This window comes from Sardina pilchardus, chromosome 5 (genome assembly GCF_963854185.1).
Source record: "Sardina pilchardus chromosome 5, fSarPil1.1, whole genome shotgun sequence".
In the NCBI taxonomy this organism is placed as follows: Eukaryota; Metazoa; Chordata; class Actinopteri; order Clupeiformes; family Clupeidae; genus Sardina; species Sardina pilchardus.
The window spans coordinates 35,749,695-35,776,631 of NC_084998.1; the positions used below are offsets into that span (position 1 = coordinate 35,749,695).

A 26,937-nucleotide genomic window follows, 5' to 3' on the forward strand; every position below is an offset into this window, starting at 1 on the left:
TTAAATGCAATAGTTAAACTATATTTACGGCTATACTATAGCTGTTATGTTATTGTGTTATTTACATTGACACCACACACCCTTTTTTGGGGCAGCCGTGGTGTACTGGTTAGCGCATCGGGCTTGTAACCGGAGGGTTGCCGGTTCGATCCCCGACCAGTCCACTACGGCTGAAGTGCCCTTGAGCAAGGCACCTAACCCCTCACTGCTCCCCGAGCGCCGCTGGTTGGGCAGGCAGCTCACTGCTCTGGGTTGTGTGATTCACCTCACTGTGTGTTCACTGTGTGCTGTGTGTTCACTAATTCGGTTAAATTGGGTTAAATGCAGAGAACTGAATTTCCCTCACGGGATCAAAAAAGTATATATTCTATTCTATTCTATTCCATCAAGCAGATGACTATCCACAACAGACTTGGCCTGTGGGCTGATTTTAAAATCTTAGATCATGTGTAATGCTTCTGACAGACGTAATGATAATCTGAAGATACAGTATATCATGATGGCCAGTACTGCCATGGTGATAAATATTATGTCACAATTACCCTCATTCTGCAGTAATCCTATTCATTTAATAGAAATTGAAACCTATAAAAAAATCCTGAAATCTTTACTCCTGAAGCTCATATCCTGCCCATAAGAGGGGTAATATAGTTACTCAATGTAAACATGCATAATGTGTCTGTATCTCCCCAAGAGACAATACAGACAGACAATAGGAGGCTCAATCACACCATTGGGATACTCAACTTTGTGACACTTTCAAGTGACTATAGGTCAAAGTCAAATTGGGAAACGCAATCAACTTTGCATTAGGCCAAGTAAAAGTGAACTTCATAATGTTCTTTATATTTTGAGAATGGGCTTCTCCTTAATGGTATATCTGACCATATTCTGAAAATCATCAACACAATATTTTTGCCCATCACCTGGTAAACAGTAAGAAGCCACAATTAACAGCTAAGAGAACAAATACTTATTAGAAAATCAAAGAAGCATTTACCCATAATCCATAGAAAATGATAGCTCACACATTGAGTACATTGCATTTTTGTGTGTAGGCCTACATAATTCTTACTTGTCATGATAATTCACTCAAGTTGTTATTAGGTGAATAAAATTAGTGTAGTTTACTTGACTCCTTTAAGTTATCCCAACACAAAATGCAATACATACTGTACAATATACTAATAACTCCAGTTGAATGACTTATTTACACTCAAATTAAATGAGTTGCCAAACTCAAATGTCAAGGCATCTGGTTTACTCAAATAATTTCAGATAGCTTCCCAGGCTTTACAGTACTCAAATAATTTGAGTTCAGCTAACTTCCCGGGTTTTACAGGGGAAAAACATACCTTTGCCATACGACTATAACAAAGTTGTTATTGCTAACTAGTTACTATCCCCTAACCCTAAAGAAGTGAGAGAGCAGTTATGTTTGGATTGAATGAATAACTATAGTAATATGTCCATTAAATATAATTTGTGTCACAACCTGGTATATTAATGAAGTTAAATAGCACTATACACCACCATCTACAATTCTACATTTTTACTGTAACATTTAAATATTATAACTTGTGCAGCATTGCATGTCTCTCCCTACAAGCTTTTAACTTTGTCTTCACAACCACCCTGATATCTTACCTATTTGTGTCTTCTAACAAAAAAAAAAAAAAAAAGGGTGACACTGACAGCTTGAACCAAAACATGTCTGCAAAAGTCTTAACGGAAGCCCTTTTCAGAATTGGCCCCCTGACACAACAGTGGCCCTTGTGGTGTGATACTCTTGTGGTATTTATTGATCATTATTTTTTAATGATCATGCTTGCACACATGTTGGATTATATTGCACATTTGCCCAAGATTACAGTAGGTAACATGGAAGAAAAAGGAAGCACTTTGGGGGAAAAATCCGCTTTTTCCATTTTTAAGAATATAGTGTTAAAATGGACAAAACAAAATTTTCTAAGCTGACAACCTGTCTAGAACTCATGTTGAGGGGTTAAATATCAATACTGGATAGGTTGTATGCTTGTACCAAAAAGTGTCCGACAAAGTTTTAATATCAGTTTTGGCCCCCTGACTATAGTTGGAGTCAATGAAGATGAGTCAAGCTTAATGTTCATCTGTTGGGGAATGGCTGTTTTTGCAGGAAACACCAAGAGCTCAGATTTTGAGAGATTAAATTGGAGGTGCCGATCCTTCATCCAGATAGAAATATCCTGTAGGCATGCAGAGTCCTCAGGTGGGAAAGATAGAGTTGAGTGTCGTCAGCATAGCAATGATAATTAAATCCATGAGAGCGAATGATCTCACCTGAGGAAGTGGTGTAGAAAGAGAAAAGGAGGGGCCCTAATACTGATCCCTGAGGCACTCCTGTGGTGAGGTCATGGGACTTTGATACTTGTCCCTGCCAAGACACGCTAAAAGAACGCCCTTTAAGGTTGAACCAGTTAAGAGCTTTCCCAGAAATTCCCAGTTCAGATCATGTAGAAAGGAGAATATCATGGTTAACAGTATGAAAGGCAGCAGATAAATCTTGCAGGATTAACACTGATGACGGAGCAGAGGATTTAGCTACTCTCAATGTATCAGTCACAGATAGAAGAGGAGTTTCAGTAGAATGACCACTCTTGAAACCAGACTGCATAGGGTCTAGTAGTAGGTTATGCTGATTAAGGTAGTCACATACTTGCTTAAAGACCCCTTTCTCCAAAACCTTTGACAAGAAAGGAAGAAGGGAGACAGGTCTGTAGTTCTTCACATCAGTTGGATTAAGTGTACTTTTCTTTAGCAAAGGTGTATCCCTTGCCTGTTTAAAAGAAGAAGGAACTATTCCAGAGCTGAGTGAAGAATTAAACACATGTGTAACTGCTGGTATAACAGCGGGTGCAATAGACTGTAGGAGAGTAGACGGGACAGGATCCAAAAGGGCATGTTGTTCGGCTTTGTTGAAGCAGCTGAGAGACTGGTTCCTCATCAAGAGGAGAGAAAGTGCCATCATGGTAACACAAGACAAAGTCCTCCTTACAGGATCATCAAACTGAGCACTGATTTTAGCAACTATTTTCAGATCAAAGTAGCCTAAATCATATATTTATGGAATGTTTTCAGTGTGTACAAGTAATTTATGCTATAATAAGATAGATTCCACCCTTCTGTGTGCATGATGACACCATAAGCCAGGAAGACAACACCGTATACATTCACGAATACTTTTGAATAGTGGTAGTTTTAGGGTGTTGTGTAAGTAGAGATCATCTGCAATAGATGTGCAAGATAAAATTTGTGAAAATAGTCAGTTATCATTGGAATAGTTATCATTGGATGCTGTTGAATAACCCTTTTGTAGAAACTCAATCTCCTGTTTCAATTAGCCTAATTATCATTTGAGATTATTTGAAAACTAAAATAACACTGTGTGTTCAGATCAAACTATCAAACAACCTTTTATTTCAACATTTAAAGATAAAGAAAAACCCTTAATGGTGAACATGTGTGTCTCCTTATGGGCAAAAAAAATATTTCCTGAACCCCACGACTTTAAAAGTTCTGAGAATGTTATTAAATATATAAAGAATGTAGGTCAATACACAACAAAACAACAGATTATTGTAAAATACTTTGTAGTGATACCTACATATGAATATTAACACTGTTTATAGTAACAATGTCTGATTTCATGTCTTTTCTATCGGTTCAGTGGAAATTAGTTCATTTTTCAATCGGTTCTGTAGAAATCACTATATTCTTAAATCGGTTCTGTGGAAATTGGTTTATTTTAAAATCAGTTCAGTGGAAATGAGTTTTATTTCTTTCAAACTTTGAGGCCAGGGCTACAAGAAAATACCTCTGTGACTTCAGTATTGAGGGAATAATGTGGATCTCTCCTTGCCATGCCCATTGGCCATATCGTATGCAGAACTCTATGCAGATGCTATGGGCAATATAAGTTTCCCTATGTCTTAAAATCGGTATTTTTTTTATTGTGCGGCACACGTTAAAAAGTGGTCTGCCATGCATAGTGGGAATGAGTTGATTTCCTGTTAACATGATTTTTCTTAAACTTTGAGGTCAGGGCTACAAGAAAATACCACTGTGACTTTAGTATTGAGGGAATAATGTGGATCTCTCCTTGCCATGCCCATTGGCCATATCGTATTTTATGAATATTTCCTATTTGGCTGCAATTACAAGGTCATTATATGGATTATTTCTCACTAAATGCATATTTAACCCTTTATTATCATAGAATTATTCAAAAGCTTCATAATGATGTATAATATGTTCATTATACATCATATGCATGTGGACCCCTACTAGCCCATAGACTATGGTGCTACCACCTTGCAAGCCCCATACTGAGCCATGCATGTTAGGTCATAATTCATATGCAACAACGTATTTAATAACTATGAATAAGGAGTAATTAGGAGCTTACATAGGGGAAATTCTTAATTAAGGGTCTAGTAAGGGTAGAATATGGTTACCTTCCACACATTCATATTCTCTCTGTCAGTTGGGTCACTCGAAATATGTATGCCTAAATATTTAACTGAAGATTTTATGGGGATATTGTAGGCTTCTGTTAGATTACATTGATGGATAGGCATTAACTCACATTTATTTAAATTCAATTTCAAGCCAGAAGCTTTAGAGAAAGACTGGATAGCCTCCAAAATTTTGGGAGTCTCAGCTAGACGCTTCATAAAAGAGGCCAGATGAATGCCAAAGGAAAGCCAACATGATTTGCTATCTGGGCAGTAGGGGGCGATGATAATACATTTCCTTCCTGTGCAAAAAAAAAAAAAGAAGAAGAAAACTTCCGTTGCTAGAGTGACAGAAGGACGCCAGCCCTGATCCAGCTTAGCAAACAAATCGTCCACTCTCCACGCCATAGGAAATTGTCTCGAATCGGAATAACGTTAAGCACAGCTTGCGAAAAATGGAGGTGACCATGGATCCGTTGTTTCTCGCTTGGAGTTATTTTAGGAGACGGAAATTCCAGAAATGTTCAGACATATGCACAAAGGTCCTGGGGGACAGTCCATATGACCAGGTAACAGTCGTAATGTTCGCTCCTTTCACAGAAATCCAATGCATCGCGCAATAAACAAAATGGGTCTGTATTGGCACATGCATGATGAAGACGCTGCTACATATGTCGTTCAGTTTTATTCGGCTTCGTTCAATTGTATTTGGTATGCCAGGGGCGCTAACCTCTGTAGCTAGCGAAACTGGGTTTAACCAAAGTGTCTCTGGTTTAACCAGACCCCGTTTAGCTTCTAGCTGCTACTCATTAAAATGTCGCTGAGTTTTCTTAATCCCTCTGACCTTTTCCCAACGGTACCATGTAACACATTTAAACTAGAAAATGTAATTCCATGGAAGGAATTACCATTGCATGTAAATGCAAAAAGGTTGCTGACTGTGTAAAACATTGTATTAGGCCTATAGTTAAAAGGACAACTAGGCTACACAGAAGAATAGATAAACAATAACCCAATTACAATTCCACTGAAATTACTTGGAAAGTCACATTTAAAAAGTGATTTATGAAAATGCATCAAAATTGTGGATAGGCTATTATGGAAAATAACTCTTCATTTATTAGAATTTAAAAGACTGAAATGAAGTTGCCAACTTCAAACGAGTTGCAAGAGCTGACACTTTAGTAGCCTACAGTGAAACGACTGGTAGGATAGCTTATAGCCTTCATATATCTACACTAATGCCAAAGTAGGCCATAGGCTATAGACTTAAGACACCATTGGAATACGGAATACAACAGAGCTGCCAACTTTTCAAAAAACCTTGGAGTGAGATTCTGTCAGGGGTGACCAAAAGTTTTTACCGCACTCGTCGCAATACCAAAATTATTGTTTCGATCCCGATAAGTCAAGAATTGTGATTTCGATACTTTTTTGATGCTTTTTCAAAAACAATTTTAGTGTATTTGGTGATTTAATCATCCGTAACCTAATATTGAATATTATGTGATCATTCACACCAGTGGCCATCTGAGATTCTGCTCAACCCTCCACTCACAGAGAAAATGATAGTCATATGTCTCTCTATATCACATATTTTGGAATTCATAACCATACATATTTTGTTGATAATGTTATATTTTGCAATCTGCATAATTATTAGTAGCTAAAAATGTTTAGTTATTCGTGTACTGATTTCAAGACTATTACACTTACTCAGGCCTATTTTAAAATGGTGTGTAGGCCTACAGTACAGTTAGGTCTAATTGAGTGTGCATTAGTGGTGTGTGTAATTGAGTGCCTGTCGCTTTAAGAAATACGTGAGTAGCTTTCTATCTCACGGTTTTACGCGAGTGAAATAAAAGATGCATGCAAGGATATGTGGATGCAATTAATTTTGCTTTCTGTATCATTAGATAAAATACATATTCAAAACACTAACAAGTCGAAGAAAATCTTCCAGGGATCATATAAGAGATGAGTGTCTTGCATGTTCCTTTATGATTTTAGTGAGCACTAGATTTAACTCTCTCCAGAAGTTATTTATCCACACGTTCCAGCAAATAAAACAGTGCAACAAAAGTGCAACAAGTTAGTCTAAAGTTAACATGTAGGCTATTTTCTCCCGCGGAGAAATGCGGCTCTTTAGCGCCACCCTGGTGGCTCCCTGGAGCGTCTTCAAAAATGTATGAAAATGAATGGGGGGATTTTTGTTTGTTTGTTTTAATATGGTTTCTGTATGAGGACAAACATTCTTAACGTTTTCCAATGTTGCAAAAATGTGCATAAAATTTATATTAAAGTTCAACATTTCTGTCAACGAAGATTTGATAGCCTGCGACACACGTTTCAGGGCGGCACCGTGCCAGGCAGGTGGCTGTAAACCTATGGTTGTAAACAAACCGGCGGGTGTGTCATGGGCCATGCCATGGATCCCAAAGGGAAAAGGAGAAAGATAGCCGATGAGATCAGAGAATTTAAGGCAGAATGGACCGAATCATTTGCTTTCATTGCCATTGCGGAAGGATTGCCTGCATGTTTGCTTTGTAATGAGAAGTTGGCGAACAACAAAAAGAGAAAGACATTTAGAAAGACATTTTCAGGGAAGGCATGCTACATTTGCAGCCGACTAGGCTACCCAGTTGGGACTGAGAGAAAAAGTGCGATTGCAGTAGCCTACTTCTGGAGAAATTTTGTCGCAACCTGAGAGATATTAAAACGTGGAAAACAACTCTGCCCTACAAAGCAAAAAGGCAGTAACTGCCAACTGAAAAAACAGAAAAAAATGACCTTAAAGTTATCCTGCTGTCCAGTCTAAGTAGTTGTAGGTGAATTATTGGACATGTGGAGGTTTTGCTACTTAACATTAACTTATTTTTGGTAAATATCAATCTTCATAACAAGTTGAATGTTATGAAAATTATAATTAAAAAAAAATAGACCAAAAACGCAGTTACTGCCTTCTTGCTTTGTAGGGCAGAACTGTTCACGGATGGTGATTACACGAAGTTGAACTACAGCGGAGTAGTCACGTGGTGTGTCATTCTCTCTGATATGCGCTGCAGGGAAAAACCATAGACCTAAAAGAAATGGACAAACAGACTCCGTCGTTCTCAATGAGAGGGGTCTGAAACAAAAATTCGTTTCCTGTTCATCGTACTGCGCAGACTCAAACTCATTTTGTGACGTTAGCCTGCTGTAACTCGTCTGATAGATCGAAAACCTCTGAAATTGTTAACGTTCGTTTTTTTAATATTATTATTATGTGTACTTGCCTCTAGGTAATGCTTTACCATATCAAACAGTAGGCTACCGTAGGCTACACGCATTTTCACTGATCTTGCGAATGACTCTCCGTCATGGTTTTCGTGTAGGCTCACTCAGCTTCTTATCCAAACATTACGGGCGAACGTTAGCTTCCCTACAACAGACATGCTAAAATACTTCTTTACGGGAAACCAACCGTTTAACTTAGAAACTTCATTCAAACTCTGTAACGTAGGTCTTCTAATGGATCGGGTTGGTATGACTTTTCAACTTTGTAACTTTTATACTTTTTGAACTATTAAATAAAAACTATTCAAAATTTCCCCATAGACTTAACATTGGCCTCTATGACATCACAATCGGGTCGTTGAGCAATTAGAATCTTATGCCAGGTGGCCAGCACCACCTGCAGCAGCCCTCTCTCTCTCAGGCTTTAAGCATACAATCTCTCTGTGAAGACTACATATCCTGTTAACTGTTTCCTCTTTCCACAACTGTTTCAAAATAAAAGTCCTCACTGCAATAATACACTATTAAATCATTTAACCACTGAAACTACTCAACTATTTAACTGTTCAACCATTCCAACTGTCAGTTATCATCAACTATGCCTCCAGTCAACTAAATGAAACCTCCATGTACCTAGCAACCAACATAGCAACCATTAAAACTAAGCGTTTTTGACAGTTTCCATAGCAACCAACATGATTATACTGCAGTAACTTCTTTATTCCTGATAGTGGGCACCATGGATACCCTAGCAACTACTGTTTCAAAATAAAAGTCCTCACTAGCAAGTTAGCATTGTTAGCATGGTTAGCATTGTTAGCATAGTTAGCATTTTTAGCATAACTGCTAAAAATGATTAGCTAAGCTAGCTAATCAACCTGGTTAGCATTGTTAGCATAGTTAGCATTGTTACCATTTTCATTAATTTCAACAATGGTTTATTGAAACGTCGTTTGATTATAATTTCGCCAGTCATCACCTTCATTTTAATGATTAAATGAGACGGATATGCGGAGCATTTCTCTCCCTCTCCATTGACCAAAACGTTGCTCTGGCATCTCTGCTGGACTGACTGAGTTATAGGCTACGTCGAGTGAGAGAGCCAGCTGTGAGGTAGGCTACGCTGTAAAACATTCGAAAACTCTGAAACTGCAATCTGACATGCTGAGCGTGATGTCTCTTTTCTCCGCTTGTCACCAGCGCGGTGTCTTCGGGTTTTTCCGTGTTTTCCTGTATGAGCCGAACCTTCATTTTATTAAGGCGGTCTTATGTTGCCCCCTTGCGGTTGCAGTTTTAATTAAAGTCCCGATGCTTCGGGAGTCCCGATGTGCGGGAAAGAAAGGAGCATTCTCAACCCGTACCATCTGTAACATTGGCCTCTATGACATCACAATCGGGTCGTTGAGCAATTAGAATCTTATGCCAGGTGGCCAGCCCCACCTGCAGCAGCCCTCTATCTCTCAGGCTTTAAGCATACAATCTCTCTGTGAAGACCATAGACCTAAAAGAAATGGACAAACAGACTCCGTCGTTCTCAATGAGAGGGGGCTGAAACAAAAATTAGTTTCCTGTTCATCGTACTGCGCAGACTCAAACTCATTTTGTGACGTTAGCCTGCTGTAACTCGTCTGATAGATCGAAAACCTCTGAAATTGTTAACGTTCGTTTTTTTTTATATTATTATTATGTGTACTTGCCTCTAGGTAATGCTTTACCATATCAAACAGTAGGCTACCGTAGGCTACACGCATTTTCACTGATCTTGCGAATGACTCTCCGTCATGGTTTTCGTGCAGGCTCACTCAGCTTCTTATCCAAACATTACGGGCGAACGTTAGCTTCCCTACAACAGACATGCTAAAATACTTCTTTACGGGAAACCAACGTAATATACGGGGAAACAGTGAATTAATTTTGACTTCGATACCCTATATAGAATACACAGAAGCTATAAGGGAGACAAAGGGCACATGTTACATGAAGTTATGGGATCGCAAAAATCTGAAAGTCTATGGCCGTCCAAGGGAGTTAGCAGAGTGTTGATCACCAGCTCATTTCGTGTTTCTACTTCCGGGAATATGCCTGCCCCCTTGGGAAAAACGTAGGCTACATTTAATCATGAAAGCTCATTATGTAGCCTCGTTGTAGCCTACTTAGTCATTTTGATAGTAGGCTAATATAGATAATATACACTTACAGCCTGTGTTGCCTTCATATAAGGCTTACATAAGGCTTTTAATTTTTTGCGGCTCCAGACAGATTTGTTTTTTGTTTTTTTTGGTCCAAAATGGCTCTTTGAACATTTTGGGTTGCCGACCCCTGCCCTATACGAAAAGCAACCTAAGTACTGTACACTATATTGCCAAAAGAATTTGGTCACCTGCCTTGACTCACATATGAATTTTAGTCACATCCCATTCTTAATCCATAAGGTTTAATAGGATGTTGGTCCACCCTTTGCAGCTATAACAGCTTCAAGGAAGACTTTCCACAAGGTTTACGAGTGTGTTTATGGGATTTTTTTTTACCATTCTTTCATAAGCGCATTTTTGAGGTCACACGCTGATGTTGGATGAGTAGACTGCCTCTCAGTCCACTCTAATTCCTCCCAAAGGTGTTCTATTGGGTTGAGGTCAGGACCCTGTGCAGGCCAGTCAAGTTCATCCACACCAATCTCTGTCATCAGTGCCTTTATGGACCTTGCTTTGTGCACTGGTGCACAGGACTTGGTCCCTTAGTTCCAGTGAAAGGAACTTTGAATGCTTCAGCATGCTTCAGCAATCATTTAATCCACCATGGGCGATGCTAAAATCACTGTTACCAACAGTGCAGTCTGCAAGACTATCATTATTTTTTACTCTTATGAGACAAGGGTACACTTTCGTGTAGTCTGGTGTTAGATGCGGTCTTAAATGTTACTTTTTGGGGGGCACTGACTGACGCTACTGTACCATATTGAACTGATTCATTTAGTTCGGGAGAAAAGAGATAAAAGCCCGCCTACACTGAAAACGTATCGGTTGATATAGTGAAACAGCCCAGTCAGGGTGCTCTGTTTTGGATGTGTGTCGGGCACACACAGCTCCCTCTCTCCCTCTCCAAAAAATACCATGCGTGCCTATGATACCCAGGAGACACTCTGTGAAATGTTTTTGTAACAGCCAGTTTTACGGGGGGGGGGGGGCTCATTCACAAGCTCATTGCTCAAGAACTAGAATTTGTACGAGGCTCAAATCTTGCAGGCCGGTGCATAAATAGGAATAGCATGCAGTAAGATCACCACGAGTAGTCTGGATGATCCTGCATGGTCATAGCAGTCCCTCAAAGTTGATCAAAATGTTATTGGAGTTCTTGGCTGGGCTCTGTTTAGGCTTACAGAAGACATATTTTGACTCAACATAGGCTCTTGATTTTTTTCCCTTATTGAGATCAGTAGAAACACTCTCTGAAAAAGCAATGAAGAGAAAAGAAAAACCATCAGGGACTGAACAGCAGACCTCACAAGTTTGAAAAATAATTTTGGATCTCATATTCAGAGCACCCTAACACCTTGTGAGAATCTTATAAACACCTTGTGGGAATCTTAAAAATGTTGGTCACATATGCGACCAAATTGGTTGCACTCTGGAGCCCTGCAAAGTGTTTCAACAGGGGTGTAGTCATTAGGCATGAGGGGTAAATACAGTTGTGTATCATCAGCATAGCTATGATAGGATATTGAGCTCTTTGTTATGAGTAGTCCAAGTGGCAACATGTAGAGGTTGAACAGTAGCTGCCTAGGATTGACCCCTGGGGGTCTCCACAGGTCAGGGGTGTTTTTGATGAGGAACAAGTTCCAACTGTGACAAAGAAGTTCCTATTTGTAGATATGATTTAATCCACTGGAGTACAACACCGGTGAGGCCGACCCAGTGCTCAAGTCTCTGAACTAGTATATTATGATCTACAGTGTCGAAGGCGGCACTGAGATCAAGTAATACCAGGATTGAGGCTTTACCTGCGTCTGTATTCAGTCGAATGTCATTAAAGACTTTAGAGAGTGCAGTTGGGTCAATGACGTATAAGGGTCATTTTGTGTCAAATCAGACAAAATTCAGGAAAATGGTTGCAGCACCGACTCCGATTTTCTTCAAAGTTTGTCTACACAATGTTTAGGTTCCATAACTAAAACCTGTAAAATATTTTTTTTCAATTCTGTTGTTTACACAAGCGTTTTGCCCTTCGTTTTTTACATTGTCTGAAAGGCCTTATCTTGGAGGCCATGTTTGGACATTCATATCTTAAAAAGTATTATACCTAGCCTGACCAAAGTGTTCAGAATGGAAGACAAGCATTTTCTCAGTAACATTCAATGATTAAAAGTTTGTATCACAGTCTAATTGATTGTATAGAAGTCTCTAGTTTCTGAAAAAACATGCAAAGAAAAGTGATATTGAGGGTCTCAAAACTTTTTTATTGGGACACACCTGCCATCAATGAGTCTTTTCTATAGAAATATAATCCTTTGTTAATGTTGTCCCAAAATGTGAAGTCTCCAAAAGAAATGAATTTGACAATAATAAGGATAAAACAAGGCATGTTTGTATTTTGTGTCATTTTCATGCAGCTGAAAAGCTATGTGGGGTAGGTAGTAGGATCACGAAAATCTATGTGGAAATAGAAAAGTATATGGACATATAGTGTGTAAAGTTCTAATATCGTACCAAGCCCCGTTCACAGAACAAATGCATGTAGTTATAGGTGTTTTGGTAACACCAGAATAAACATTTACAATAAAAAAAGTGAAGTTTGGCACCCCCCTCTGGCGAAACATTAGCATTTTGCTACTTTTACAAGGCATTAACTCTGGTAGCTATTTGAATGGAATTGAAGTCATGTGCTGTGTGCTGTGCCAGCCCCAGCCACTACCAGGACAGGACGGCAGTACTCCTTGGATAAGAACACGTATGAAGATATTCAAATGGCCATTGAGAACTTCACAGCCACCAACTCATTAAAGGCCTATTTTAGGTTAAAGAGAAACTATGCAGGATTGGCGATTTCATCTTAAGTTTCGGTTTCGTTTTTCATTTTCGCTCGTTTTATGCTTGCATATTTCTCTGCAGAGCTTCCCTGACAGCTTTAGCGTGTATATTTATACATATATAGGCTATATATAAATATATAAATTGCAAGCGTGGTTCTTCTTGTTCTTTATGCGTCTCAACCTTCCAGATGTAAACAGGAAACGATCGTCTCCTGAACAAACTGCAAGGTTGCAATAGCGGATAGGGACACTGAGGGCGGGAGGAAATGTTACTGTTTTCGATAAAACTGGTCAGTCAAGCAAAACAACGATTTCTAAGCGATTTTATGACTATGAAAAAGTTGCATAGGGTCTCTTTAATGGTTAAAACATAATTCCAAGTACATAATTGACCCTTCCAGAGCCACGCCCTAAAACCGCCACAGGCCAATCGTGGCTTAGCAACCCGTAACTAGGCAAGCAAGGCCTGGCAAGCTTTCGAGTTTTTGCCATGTTAACCTATGGAGACTGCATAGCCTGTGGGCCATTAAGGGCATTTATTTGGATGTGTGGTGCCCCCAAACACGTGAAATCACGATGAAATAACATGTTGAACTATAAAGACATGATATAGTTTGAAATACGTATTTTTCTAACTTTAAATTTTGCATATTGCGTGATATTTCCATAACCGCGAGATACGTTTCACGATGGCGGCAAAAAGTTCTTAACAGACATTCAACGAGACGTATGTATAGCCCGTCAGCAATTCTGTCTAAAATAATACCTATTTGAAGTACCAATCATGTTATGTTGTCAAATATTGACGTTATGGAAGTATAGCTTAAAACGTTATGCTAGTTTTGTCCCCCGCCCGTTTCATTCGTACTAACCTGGAGGAACCATCGAAAACAACGCGTACCTTCGACTTTTGCTTAAATAACTCATGAACGGTTTTGTTCAGAGCTGAAAATGCAACTGTAGTTGACAGAGGACAGATGTAGCTCGCTAGTGACCAAATATGAGCTTTCAGTGTGGTGCGATGTCTTTGTAAATTACATTTGTTTAAAAAATCCCGTGTCTCCTCCATTGTAATAGACGGGCAAGGTGCGAAAGTTTGACAGGCGTAGCAACAGTAACTATGGAGGGCGGGACTTCTGGAAGGGTCAATTCGGTGTATTTGGCATCCTTTTCAATTTCAAGGTATTAGGAATTTCTGCTTCTTTTTGAATACGAGAAGTAAAATATAGCCTTCCATTCCATTCAAATAGCTACCTGAGTTAATGCCTTGTTAAAGTAGCAAAATGCTACTGTTTCGCCAGAGGGGGGTGCCAAACTTGTAACTACATGCATTTATTCTGGGGCTTGGTACAATATTAGAACTTTACACACTACATGTCCATATACTTTTCTATTTCCACATATATTTTCATGATCCTACTACCTACCCCACATAGCATTTTAGTAACATGAAAATGTCACAAAATACAAACATGCCTTGTTTTATTGTTATTATTGTCATGGTTGTGGACACTTTAAATTGTGGGAAAACATGAATTAACTGCCGTATTTGAAGAGGAAATAGTGACTGATACCAAGTGAAAAAGATAAACAGTTCTTTTATATCACACTTAATGCACGTTTTTCCAAAATCTAGGGCCCTTTCTAGAGTCAAGAGACATTTAGTACAGACTTTAAATTGTTTACACATGCTTATTATGAGTTGATCTTCCACCCTCGAAAATTTGGGGAGGCTAGGGAACATATTTGTCAAGATATTAATGCCCAGACATGGCATGTGTTTTTCAAGCTGTAAAAATGAAAGAATTTCAAGGTCTAAAAAAGATATGAAGACAGATGACTTGCACAGAAATATTTCACAGGCCTTGGTTTTAGGACCCATTGATGATATACACAAAGTTTGAACAAAATCTGAGATGGTGCAGCAACAACCTTATCTGATTTGACACGGAATGACCCATAATGATTTTCAATAGGAAAATATAAAAATATAAAAGATATAAGTTTCTATTGAACTTTTTCAAATATTTACAATGCCAGGTATGCATACATCTATGTTTAATATCTATATTAAGCATTTTTAGTGTTTTTTTTATGTACATGAATTGGCTACGTACTTAAAAAAATGTCATGTGGTACGACTGAGAATAACCTTAAAATGTATTTATTTTCTAAAACATAGTTGGGATATTCATCCAAGTTCTAAGTAATATGAAGTGTATAGAAACAAGCTGTTGCCATTTCTTTTGATTTGTAATGCATATCGATGATTTCTTTTGTTGCCCAATGTGACAGTCACCTGTTTGCGTCTAATTAACATACTACTTTTTCCTGTAAAATGCATAAAATGAAGAAAAATGCCTAAAGAATACCATTCACCCAAGTATACTTTGTCAGTTATTACAATTCCAGCCACAGAATTGAAATACCATATTTTTATTTTCAGAATATTGCTGCTATCACTGGTCGCACTGTATGATCCATGGTCGCACTAAATGACAGAAAAACCTCATATCAGCCACAATTAACAAATAAATTGCATATAAAATGTATACAGTGCCTATAGAAAGTTATCATACCCTTTTGAAATAGTTACTTATTTTGTCTTACAGCCTGAAATCAAAACCCATTTTTTAAAAAATCTTTTCCAGTTTTATTAACAAATCTAGCTGTACAAGATCAAAATAATGAAAAAAAAGTCAACAGTTCTGAAAATTAATAAAAAATTAAAAACTAGAATAACAGGGTTGGAAAAGTCATCATACCCCTGACTTAATACTTTGTAAAGCTTCCTTTTGCTTTCATTACAGCCATCAATCTGTTTAGATATGCCTCTATTATAGCTTTGCACACCTAGATAGGGGAATATTTGCCCAATTTTCTGTGCAGAAATGTTAAAATTTAGTCAAATTCTGTAGGGAATGGCGATGGACTGCTCTCTTCAAGTCAATCCACAGATTTTCTATAGGATTTAAGTCAGGGCTCTGACTTTGCCACTCAAGGATATTCACCATCCTATCCTTAAGCCACTGCTTTGTTCTTTTGGCAGTATATGTTTAGGATTATTGTCGTGTTGGAAGGCGAATGACCTCCCCATCCTCAGCTGTCTAGGGGGGGGCGCAGGTTTTCCTCAAGAATTTGGGTGTACTTGGCAGCACCCATTTTCCCTTCTATCCTGACCAATTGCCCAGTCCCCGCTGATGAGAAACATCCCCAAAACATAATGTTGCCCCCACCATGCTTCACACTAGGTATGGTGTGTTTTGGGTGTGTTTGGGTGTGTATACTGTGTTTGGTTAGCGCCTGGAGCTCAGTCCAAAAACTTCAATCTTAGTCTCCAAAAAGTTCAATCTTAGTCTCATCTGACCATAAAAGCTTTTTCCACATGGTAGCAGAATATTCCAGATGTGTTTTTGCACTGAACTCCAAGCGCAATGTTTGGCGAAAACCAACACAGTACACCACCCAAAACACACCATACCTAGTGTGAAGCATGGTGGGGGCAACATTATGTTGTGGGGATGTTTATTTTCAGCGGGAACTTGGCAATTGGTCAGGATAGCAGGGAAAGTGGATGCTGCCAAGTACACCCACATTCTTAAGGAAAACCTGTGTCCCTCTCCTAGACAGCTGAGGATGGGGAGGTCATTCGCCTTCCAACACGACAATAATCCTAAACATATACTGCCAAAAGAACAAAGCAGTGGCTTAAGGATAGGATGGTGAATATCCTTGAGTGACAAAGTCAGAGCCCTGACTTAAATCCTATAGAAAATCTGTGGATTGACTTGAAGAGAGCAGTCCATCGCCATTCCTTACAGAATTTGACTACATTTTAACATTTCTGCACAGAAAATTGGGCAAATATTCCCCTATCTAGGTGTGCAAAGCTATAATAGAGATATATCCAAACAGATTGATGGCTGTAATGAAAGCAAAAGCAAGCTTTACAAAGTATTAAGTCAGGGATATGATGACTTTTCCAACCCTGTTATTCTAGTTTTTAATTTTTTATTAATTTTCAGAACTGTTGACTTTTTTTTCATTATTTTGATCTTGTACAGCTAGATTTGTTAATAAAACTGGAAAAGATTTTTTTAAAAATGGGTTTTGATTTCAGGCTGTAAGACAAAATAAGTAACTATTTCAAAAGGGTATGATAACTTTCTATAGGCACTGTAATTAAATACATTTTATTCCAGTTTAACAGTGAAGGTCAAAATTTAGATTCAATTTTACCTTATTGTCATTGTACACAGAATACAACGATACATTGTTTGGAACAAACCTGAGATGCCCACAGATAAGCTAAAAAAGACTAAAATAATATACATTAAATAAATATATCGTTACACATGATATGCCAATTGCACTAGTATCCATATCAATAGTTTGCAGTGACTAATGTGTTAACACTAGCACACAGGTTGGGATAGTGGGGGACAGAAGTGGTGGAGTGTGTTCATCAGTTCAACAGTCCAGCTTGTGGATGTAAACTGTTCCTTAGCCTACTGGTCTGGGCATAGAGTGCTCTGTAGCGCCAGCCAAATGACAGGAGGGTGAAGAGGCAGCATCCGGGATGGCTTGGGGCCTTGCAAATGCGTTGGGCCTTCTTGTTACTGTGGGTTCTGTGAATTTGTTCCAGTGATGGGAGCTGTGTTCCGATGATTTTCTGTGCTGTAGTGATGATGCATTGTAGGGCCTTCCTGTTGTCCACGATGCAGCCAGGATACCAAGTAGTGATGCAATATGTGATGAGACTCAATGGTACATCTGTAGAAGTTGATTAGCAGCTATTGCAGAAGATGGGCCTTCCTCAAGCACCTTAGGAAGTACATTCTCTGGTGCCTCCTCTTTGCCATGGCTTTGGTGTTGATAGACCATGTCAGGTCACAGCTGAGTTGTACTCACAGGTACTTTAAAGTGTAAGTTTGGCGGAAATTGAAAAAAATGCTATTTCCTGAATGAAAATACATCAACTAAGCCGTGGAGGAAGTAATTTTCGCTCATCACGCAATACAGAGCTAGCACGGGCAGGAGCTACAGTCCAAAATAGCAAACAGTGGGTTAGCATGGGGCCAACAGCCACACGCTTTCAAAATCGCAAAATCACACGGAAGCATGGGAGCTATTGCTACGGGTAGTCAAAGTCGCATTTTTAAACCACTAACATTGCTCAAAAAAGCGCCAAACCTCGTCAGAAGCTTGCTCTAGGTGTCTACACATAAAACGAAGCACAAACAACTTGGCTCACAAACCCGACGTTTACAAAAGAAGGCTGTTATGAACACTAACCCCCTCCAGCTCCTTACGAAGGAAAGTCCACAAGCTCCCGTGTGAGATCTCACGTGACATTTCTGTGCTTCAGATGGGGTTGCGGTCTCCAATTGATTTTACGTGTATACTAACTATTCCAAAGTTTACAGGCTGATTGGTGCTTCGTTTTATGTGTAGACATCTAGAGCAAGCTACTGATGAGGTTTGGTGCTGTTTTGAGCAATGTTAGTGGTTTAAAAATGCCATTTTGAAAGCGTGTGGCTGTTGGCCCCATGCTAACCCACTAGCTCCTGCCCGTGCTAGCGCTGTACTGCGTGAAGAGCGAAAATTACTTCCTCCACGGCTTAGTTGATGTATTTTCATTTCATTCAAACTTACACTTTAATGACTGAACCACCTCCACCACCTCACCGTTAATGCTGATGGGACGGTGACCATCTTTTCCATGCCTCCTGAAGTCCATAATAATTGAGAACCAGATCGTTATGTTGGCTCCATTCCATTAAGTTTTCCACCTCCCTCCTATAGGCTTCCTCATTGTTGTTGCTTATTCGTCCAATCACGATGGTGTCATCTGCAAAATGAATTATGAAGTTGGAGTCATCAATGGGTTTACAGTCATGTGTGAAGAGAGAGAACAGGGGTGGGCTCAGAACACAACTCTGGGAGACCCCTGTGCTCAGTGTAATGGAGGAGGACAGGTGCATACCCATGCACACTGTTTGTGGTCTGCCGGTCAGGAAGTCTAGGACCCAGTTGCACATGAGGGTAGATTCCAAGGTTGTTGAGTTTGACATCCAGGCTATTGGGGAGGCTGGTGTTGAAGGTGGAACTGTAGTCCACAAACAGCATGCACACATAGCTGTTCTGCTGTTCAAGATGTGACATTGCAGTGTGTGGAGGGCCAGTGAAACAGCATCTTCAGTTCGGTCCAAGAGAGGGGGGATTTTGCTTTTCATGTGTGCTTGGACAACTCGCTCAAAGCACTTCATGACTATAGGTGTCAAGGCAATTGGGCAATAGTCATTCTGGGAGGTTATTGCTGCTTGTCTTGGAAGAGGAATGATTTTTGTGACCTTGAGACTTGTTGGGACAATAGCCTGCTCCAGAGAGATGTTGAACAGTGTGGTGAGCACCTCTGCCAGCTCACCTGCGCAGTGTGTCAAAACACACCTCTGACAAAAAAAGAGTAAAACACAGTTAAAAATAAATATTACCTCGTTTCCACCGCAGCGTTGCCGGTGCTGGTGCCGTGCTGGTGCCCAATCTCGAACTGGTTCTGCGTATTTCCATCGAACAATGACCGGTGCTGGTGCCCAAAAACCGGCACGGCACCGTGAAATTGCTGGTCCCAGAGTTGGGATCGTTACGTAATAAGGGTCGTGGCACCATGGCAACAGTAAATATACTGAACTGACACTGCCAACTCTCACTAGACATGACTTTAGAACCATATGCGTCATTTAAAAATGAGCGTAACACTCTAGAATCTTTGGTTAACACTACGGTATGACGTTAGCAAAAGCCTGACGTTAAACTAAATAAGCCTACAGAAGCTAGCAGGCTAACGGTATAAAATAGTTGTCACTGACAGTCACTGACAGCTAATATATCAAACCAGATGTTATTAGTGGGTACAACAATGGTATAACCAGATAGTAAATAGTTTATTTTCAATCTACTTTCAACAAATCCAAGCTAAATAACGTCACACAAATGACATTTCAACCGATTCAGCAGTAATTTACCGATAACGGCAGCCATGTTTGTTTTGTTTTCACAGCTGATTCAGACGTGGCCGCAAAGGATTATGGGTAGAAGGCAGCTTGAAGTGTAGGCCTACGTCACTCTAGTAACATTCTGCTCAGTGCTGAACCCTATGGGAATGCGTGCCGGTGCTGGTGCCGGTGCTTTACCAGAACCAGCTCAACGTCAGCACCGGCACCAGCACTGGCACGGGCCTGGTGACATGATTTCACTTATTTATTTTTTTACCTATTTTCTCATTATTCTTTCTAAATATGAATTGTTCATTGTTCCTGAACTACCCAAAAATACTCAAAAATGGAAAAAAAAATACAGTGAAGTCTTTTAAAATGAATCAATTGTTTGTATTAATCATGAAAATAACTTTAAAAGCACAAAAACATTTAACTCTGCAATTTCAATTTCAATTTAATTTCAATTTAATGTCGCTTATAGAGCACCAATACATTACACATGTCTCATGGCGCTTTACAGAGTGTTAGACATTCAAAGAGAGCCCATGAGTAACAGGGGCAAGGAAAAACTCCCTAGAATTGGAGATACATATAGGAAGAAACCTCAATGTATACCGCAATGTATATGAGTAATGGAAAGTATCCTACAGTGGTCGCACCACATGATATTGGTCGCACCACATGATATTTTCTAGATTAAGTCAAAATTTACAGGCATAGTATTAGCCACTGTAACAAAACTTCCAAGTTCCAAAATAATAATTTCTTGATGGTCGCACCACATGATATTTCGACAATGGACATGGCTCTAATAATATTTGTTTGTATATTATGGAGAAAATATCTATTCAAGAAAGCTGAAATTTCACGTGGAACTACAAAACACTACAGAAAATATGCCAAAAAGGAAAGAAAATAAATCTGATGAGATTTAGAGTAATTTTAAAGAAGTTTAAAAAATCAGCAGTTAAGTCCGGACGAAATGTGGGCGTCACGTCAATGACCCAGTTTCAGTACTGTGGTTGGTCCGGAAGCCTGACTGAAAGTTGTCTAAACTATTGTTCAGAGTCAGAAAGGAGGTGACTTGATTAAAAAACTATTTTTAATGAACAGGGAAGCGAAATTTGCTCCGGTAGGGCGAAATTCGCCTCGTAGGGCAAATTTGAACCGCTCAGAGCAAATCAGAAGCCTGCGTTGTACACAGAGGCGGGAGTTACAAAAAAATCAGAAAACAATGGCGGCAGCCCGTGGGTCGTAACTGGAAATATTAAATGTGAAATATAGCTGCAAGCAGCAATGTGGGGGCCAAGCAGGCAGGTCAAAAGGCCAGAGTTGCCACGGTAACTCAATGCTGTTAAGTCAGGTATATAGTTTTAAGCAGTCACAAGAATTTTGATGTCAAACAACCCAAGATTGGCCGAGATGCAAGCCCACTTCCTTTCGATTGGCTGTTGCGGGCGAACGGTTTAAGATATCATTCCGAAAAGCAAGGCCTGTATTAGACTCGGGCTGAAGATCATCCGTGTGAAGTTTCGTGAAGATCGGACACATTGTGCGACCTGTGGAAATGTTTAAGGGATTTTGATTAAATCCAATATGGCGGCCGAATCAAATATGGTGATGTCACAAATTGAGCTGGGTCAGCGTAAGGACCTCCAACAGTATAACCAGGCACCAGTAGCAAGTTTTAATTCCAAACACAACAGCTATAGGCCAAAATGCCTTTTTACTAATTGCAGCGCCCCCTAGAGGTCAAAGGTCACCAAATTTCTCGAGCGTCCTTCTGATGGGGTCCCGAGTCCATGTGCCAAGTTTAGTTTTGATGCATGCAAGGGTTGCTGAGATATGAGCCCACTTCCTGTTTGGCGGCTTCGCCGCAAATTTCGATTGGCTGTTTTGGACGCACGGTTATACTTCCGAAGACAAAAAGCAATGCGTTGGTGAGGCATAGTCTGCGAATGCTCTGTGTCAAGTTTGGTATTGATTGGACAAAATGTGTGAAATAAATTGGCTTTGAAGTGTTTTTGATAAAATCCAAAATGGCGGGAAATCTGTCATGACGAAAAATGATGTCATAGGGTTCATTGAACTCGGGCAGGTCAGGGGATTCCAAAGATATGTGATTTTTGAAAATCGGGCCTACGGGTCAAAAGTTACGTGCGTGAACGCACGTTCAACTTTGACTTGTTGGTGGCGCTAGAGAGTTCAAGGTGCCGACATGAAACTTGGTGACATGAATAATGGGACGGATCCAAATCAGTGTGCCAAATTTCACAACTTTCCCGTAGTCGGTTCTATGGGCTGCCATTGACTCCCATTACGGATCCATAATAATAACTAGAGAATGTAATTCCAAGGAAATTACGAGTGCATGAAAATGCAAAAATGTACAGATAAATCATGTAGATATGGTTACTAAGGTGTTGCTAGGGTAGACATGGTGGTTTCATAGTTTTTGAAAGTTGATGGTGCGAAGATAGACAATTTAAAATTGAATTAGCTAACCTGATTACCAGATTAGCTAACCTGGCTAATGATTTTAAGCAGTAAATGCAAAAATGCTAACTATGCTAACAATGCTAACCATGCTAACTATGCTAAAGAGGTTGATTAGCTAATTTAGTTGATGATTTCTAGCAGTTATGCTAAAAATGCTAACTATGCTAACAATGTTAACTATGCTAACAATGCTAACCAGGTTGATTAGCTAACTTAGCTAATGATTTCTAGCAATTCTGCTAAAAATGCTAACTATGCTAACCATGCTAACCTGCTAATGAGGACTTTTATTTTGAAACATTTGTTGCTAGGGTATCCATGATGGCCACTATCAGAAATAAAGAAGTTACTGTAGTATAATCATGTTGGTTGCTATGGAAACTGTCATAAAAGCTTAATTTAATGGTTGCTATGTTGATTGCTAGGTAGGTGGAGGTTTCATGTAGTTGACTGGAGGCATAGTTGATGATAACTGACAGTTGGAATGGTTGAACAGTTAAATAGTTTAGTATTTTCAATGGTTAAATGATTTAATAGTGTATTATTGCAGTGAGGACTTTTATTTTGAAACAGTTGTAGACAGAGGAAGTATGAAACAGGATCTGTAGTCTTAATGAGATTGTATGCTTAAAGCCTGAGAGAGAGAGAGAGAGAGAGAGAGAGAGCTGCTGCACCTGGACTGGCCACCTGGCATAAGATTCTAATTGCCCTATTATGATGTCATAATGTAATGTTAAGTCTATGGGGAAATTTTAATAGTTTTTATTTAATAGTTCAAAAAGTATAAAAGTTACAAAGTTGAAAAATATATAGCTGAAGTCACCTAAGTAAGACCTACGCAGCGCAGTTTGAATGAAGTTTCTACGTCAAACGGTTGAAGCTGAATTAGACGCACAAAAAGCGTTAGAAGAAGAATAATAATATCGATAATAAGAAGATATCGGATAACAGTAGAGTGCATTTTCATGCACTCTAAATATAGCTGCAAGCAGCAATGAGGGGCCAAGCAGGGACGTTTGAAGATGTTTTTGCAGTGTTGGATTTGTCACCAAATTTAGCGTAGGTCCTCAGGATGTGCTCACAAGTCCACGTACCAAGTTTGGTGTTGATACGAGAATGTTTAGCTAATTATAGCGCCCCTAGTGTTCAAACGTCACCAAATTTAGCGCAGGTTCTCAGGATGTGCTCACAAGTCCACGTACCAAGTTTGGTGTTGATCCGAGAAAGTTTTGCTAATTATAGCGCCCCTAGTGTTCAAACGTCACCAAATTTAGTTTAGGTCCTCAGGATGTGCTCACAAATCCACGTACCAAGTTTGGTGTTGATCCGAGAAAGTTTTGCTAATTATAGCGCCCCTAGTGGTCAGAGTACACCAAATGTATTGTGCGTCCTCAGGGTGGGGTCCCAAGTCCATATACCAAGTTTGGTCTTTGTACGTGAAAGCCTTGCTGAGATATAGGTTCACTTCCTGTGTGGCGGCTTCCCCGCCAATTTGGATTGGCTGTTAGAGGCGAGCACTTCCGTCAATTGTTCCACAAAGCAATGCAATAAGAAAGCATGGTCTGAAGATGATGTGTGCAAATTTTGGTGAGAATCGGATGAAATTTGAGACCTGTGAAACTTTTTGGAAGTTTTGACCTTGGTGGCGCTACAGCAATCATGGAAAAGTCTTGTTAATTGGTGGGTGGGGCCTTGACTTTTGCCTTAATACACTGAGCAAGTTTGAGCTTGATAGGTTCAAGCATAGCAGAGATATTTGCATTAATGTTGTTGAAAAATTTATGAATTTTGACCTGTTGGTGGCGCTAGAGTTTTGGGGTCTGGAGTCTGTAAATTGGGGAATGTGGTCATTGGCCATAGAGAAATATGTGTGTTAAATTTCAGAACTTTTTACTGTATGATTCTAAGGCTTCCATAGAGATATAGGTTTAATGTCTGTGTGACGGCTTCGCCGCCAATTTTCATTGGCTGTTACGCGCAAATTATTTTGTCAATTCTTCCAGAAAGCAATGCAATAAGAAGGCATGGTCTGAAGATGGTGTGTGCAAATTTTGGTGAGGATCGGATGATATTTGTGACCTGTGAATTCTTTTGAAAGTTTTGACCTTGGTCTGTTGGTGGCGCTACAGCGTTCATGGAAAAGTCTTGTTAATTGGTGGGTGGGGCCTTGACTTTTGCCTTAATACACTGAGCAAGTTTCAGCTTGATAGGTCAAAGCATTTCAGAGATATTTGCATTAATGTTGTTGAAAAATTGATGAATTTTGACCTGTTGGTGGCGCTAGAGGATTGAGGACTGGAGTCTGTAAATTGGTGAAAGTGCTTAGAGTTGTGAGTAGAATAAGTGTGCCAAATTTCACAACTTTTTACTGTATGGATCTATGGGCTGCCATAGACTTCCATTCGGGAAGAATAATAATAGGAAACGGTACAAACACTATGGGTGCTTCGCAGCTTCGCTGCTTGGCCCCCAATAATAAGAAAACTAGCAATCACAATATGGGCCTTCGCAGCTTCGCTGCTTGGCCCCTAATTAAGGTTTCTTGACCACTTTTAATGGTTTATTTTGATACGGTTTATTGTTTATGTGTGACATAAATGTGTTCAGGACACACAGATCATTGTAAGTTAACGTAAGCTCTCTAACGGTAGAGTTAACTTGTTAGCTTGTTGACCCATTATAACCTATTGAAAACACATAGCAACTAAATTGCTAGCACACTGAAATGAACTACTATCGTGTTTCTGTACAACATGAACATACTTGGGCTAGATAAACCACTGGATATAATCTGAAGCACTAGACTGTCTCGCTAACTAACCAATAAGCTAACCTGTTGAGCTACCGTTGACCACCGTTTTCAACGAGTATCCTGCCTGTCACTCAACCGAAACGCTAGGTGTGCGACCACCCCCCTCGGGCGAAATTTTAACGGGCGTATTTCGCGTGGTGACATGCCCTGTGGAAACCCAGCGTTATGGTGTGCCGAGAGCTTTGTCTTTCGCCACTGCCTTTCTGCCTTCCTACAGTCTCTTTTTAATTGTTGGGTTTAATTTCCATGGGGCTTTCTGTTTTTTATTCTGTTTCTTAAGTTTCATGTGAGCTATGTCCATGATTTCTAACACGTGTGAGTTAAAGTTGTCCACCATGTCGTCTACTGTAGGGGAGGCTCTGCAGAGAAATATGGCAGTATAAAATGGCGAAAACGAAAAGCGAAAGCGAAACCGGCGATGAAATCGCCAATCCTGCATAGTTTCCCTGTAAGCGATCAGTTTTTGCAGTGTGGTTTGATTTTTATTTTTGTTTGCAATGACCACACCCGAACACATATGGAGCTGAAGTTAATGTAGGATGAAGTTTTAAGCGACTTCAGGATAGTGCCTTCAGCTATGAAATGTGGCCAATCAAGGAACAATTTAATTTCTTGTTGGTTTGTTTGTAGACAAAGGTTTAATTTCAGGTGAGTTTGTTATCATTTGTTCCAATATAAATACTGCCATGTGAGCACAAACAAACCTAGGGACAATGGAGACAAACTATCAATTCAGCTTGTGATTTGGAACAAAATGGGTATGAAAGTGCCCTTAATCTCAAGTGGGTGTGTTATACAATTTGTTCTGATTTGATCATTCACCAATGATCACATGCATTTGCTGTCTGTCTATCTGTTTGTTTATCTATCTTTCTCCATCTTGATAGATCTCGCTATCTACTGTAGTACAGGACAAGTTACACTGCAAAAAATAAAATCTAACCAAGTGTGAAAATCAACACTAAAGCACTTTTCCCCTGTCGCAAGCTATTTGTTTATCCAGCAAATAATGATAGGAATGCTGCAATGCGAATGCAGAAGTGATGTTCACCCTGTTACGAGTTGATGAACCACTGAAATGATTTTGGAAACATTATTTTAAGGTACAAAAAACTCTTTTTTGGTTTTAGTATGAAGAGTTTTACCTAGCGCTCTCAAAAGATCATTTTGACAATTGGATTTATTTTAAGGATTCTTATCAAGACCAATTTACTCAACGCACTGGAGGATAAATTTGCTTAAAATTACCTGTAATAACACTTGTTTAGATTTTATTATATAAGCAGTTTTTGCAGTGCATCCGTCGCTGAAAGAACACTCTGCAAAAAAAACAAAAACTGTTTTCTAATCAAATCTAACCAAGTGTTATTAATCTCAAGATTAAAAAACTAGTTTACCTCCGCCAAGGAGGTATATGTTTTTCGCCGGGGTTTGTTTGTTTGTCTGTCTGTTTGTCTGTCTGTCTGTTTGTCTGTTAGCAAGATAACTCAAAAGGTGATCGATGATTTCGATGAATTTTTCAGGTTTCAGGGAAGGTCAGACATGACCCAAGGAAGAAACGATTACATTTTGGGAGTGATCCGTAATTCCATCGGGATTCCGTCGGCATTTATGTATTTAGCTTAGTGGTGTAATAGCATGGTATGGCCACGTGGTGGCGATCTGAATAGTTTAGGTTCAAATGTATGACAACCTAGGAAGAACAATGCAGACGGAGGTCTGCGCTCTCGGAGTGCTTTTCTAGTTGGTATTGTTTTCAGTATAAAGAGACTTTCTTGTGAAATCATTTGAAATCATTGAGCAAATTTGTCTACCAGTGCATTGAGTAAATTT

General features: G+C 39.5%; 1 protein-coding gene across 2 annotated transcripts in view; it reads left to right on the plus strand.

Moving 5' to 3' along the window:
- Positions 1-4,832: 4,832 nt before the first annotated feature.
- ttc8 (tetratricopeptide repeat domain 8) overlaps positions 4,833-26,937 on the plus strand; it is a 97,054-nt gene continuing 74,949 nt past the window's right edge. For both annotated transcript variants that reach the window (XM_062537388.1, XM_062537389.1), the window contains exon 1: positions 4,833-5,062. In XM_062537388.1, the coding sequence (XP_062393372.1) occupies positions 4,949-5,062 (114 nt within the window). In that variant the 5' untranslated portion in view covers positions 4,833-4,948. The remainder of the gene's footprint in view (positions 5,063-26,937) is intronic.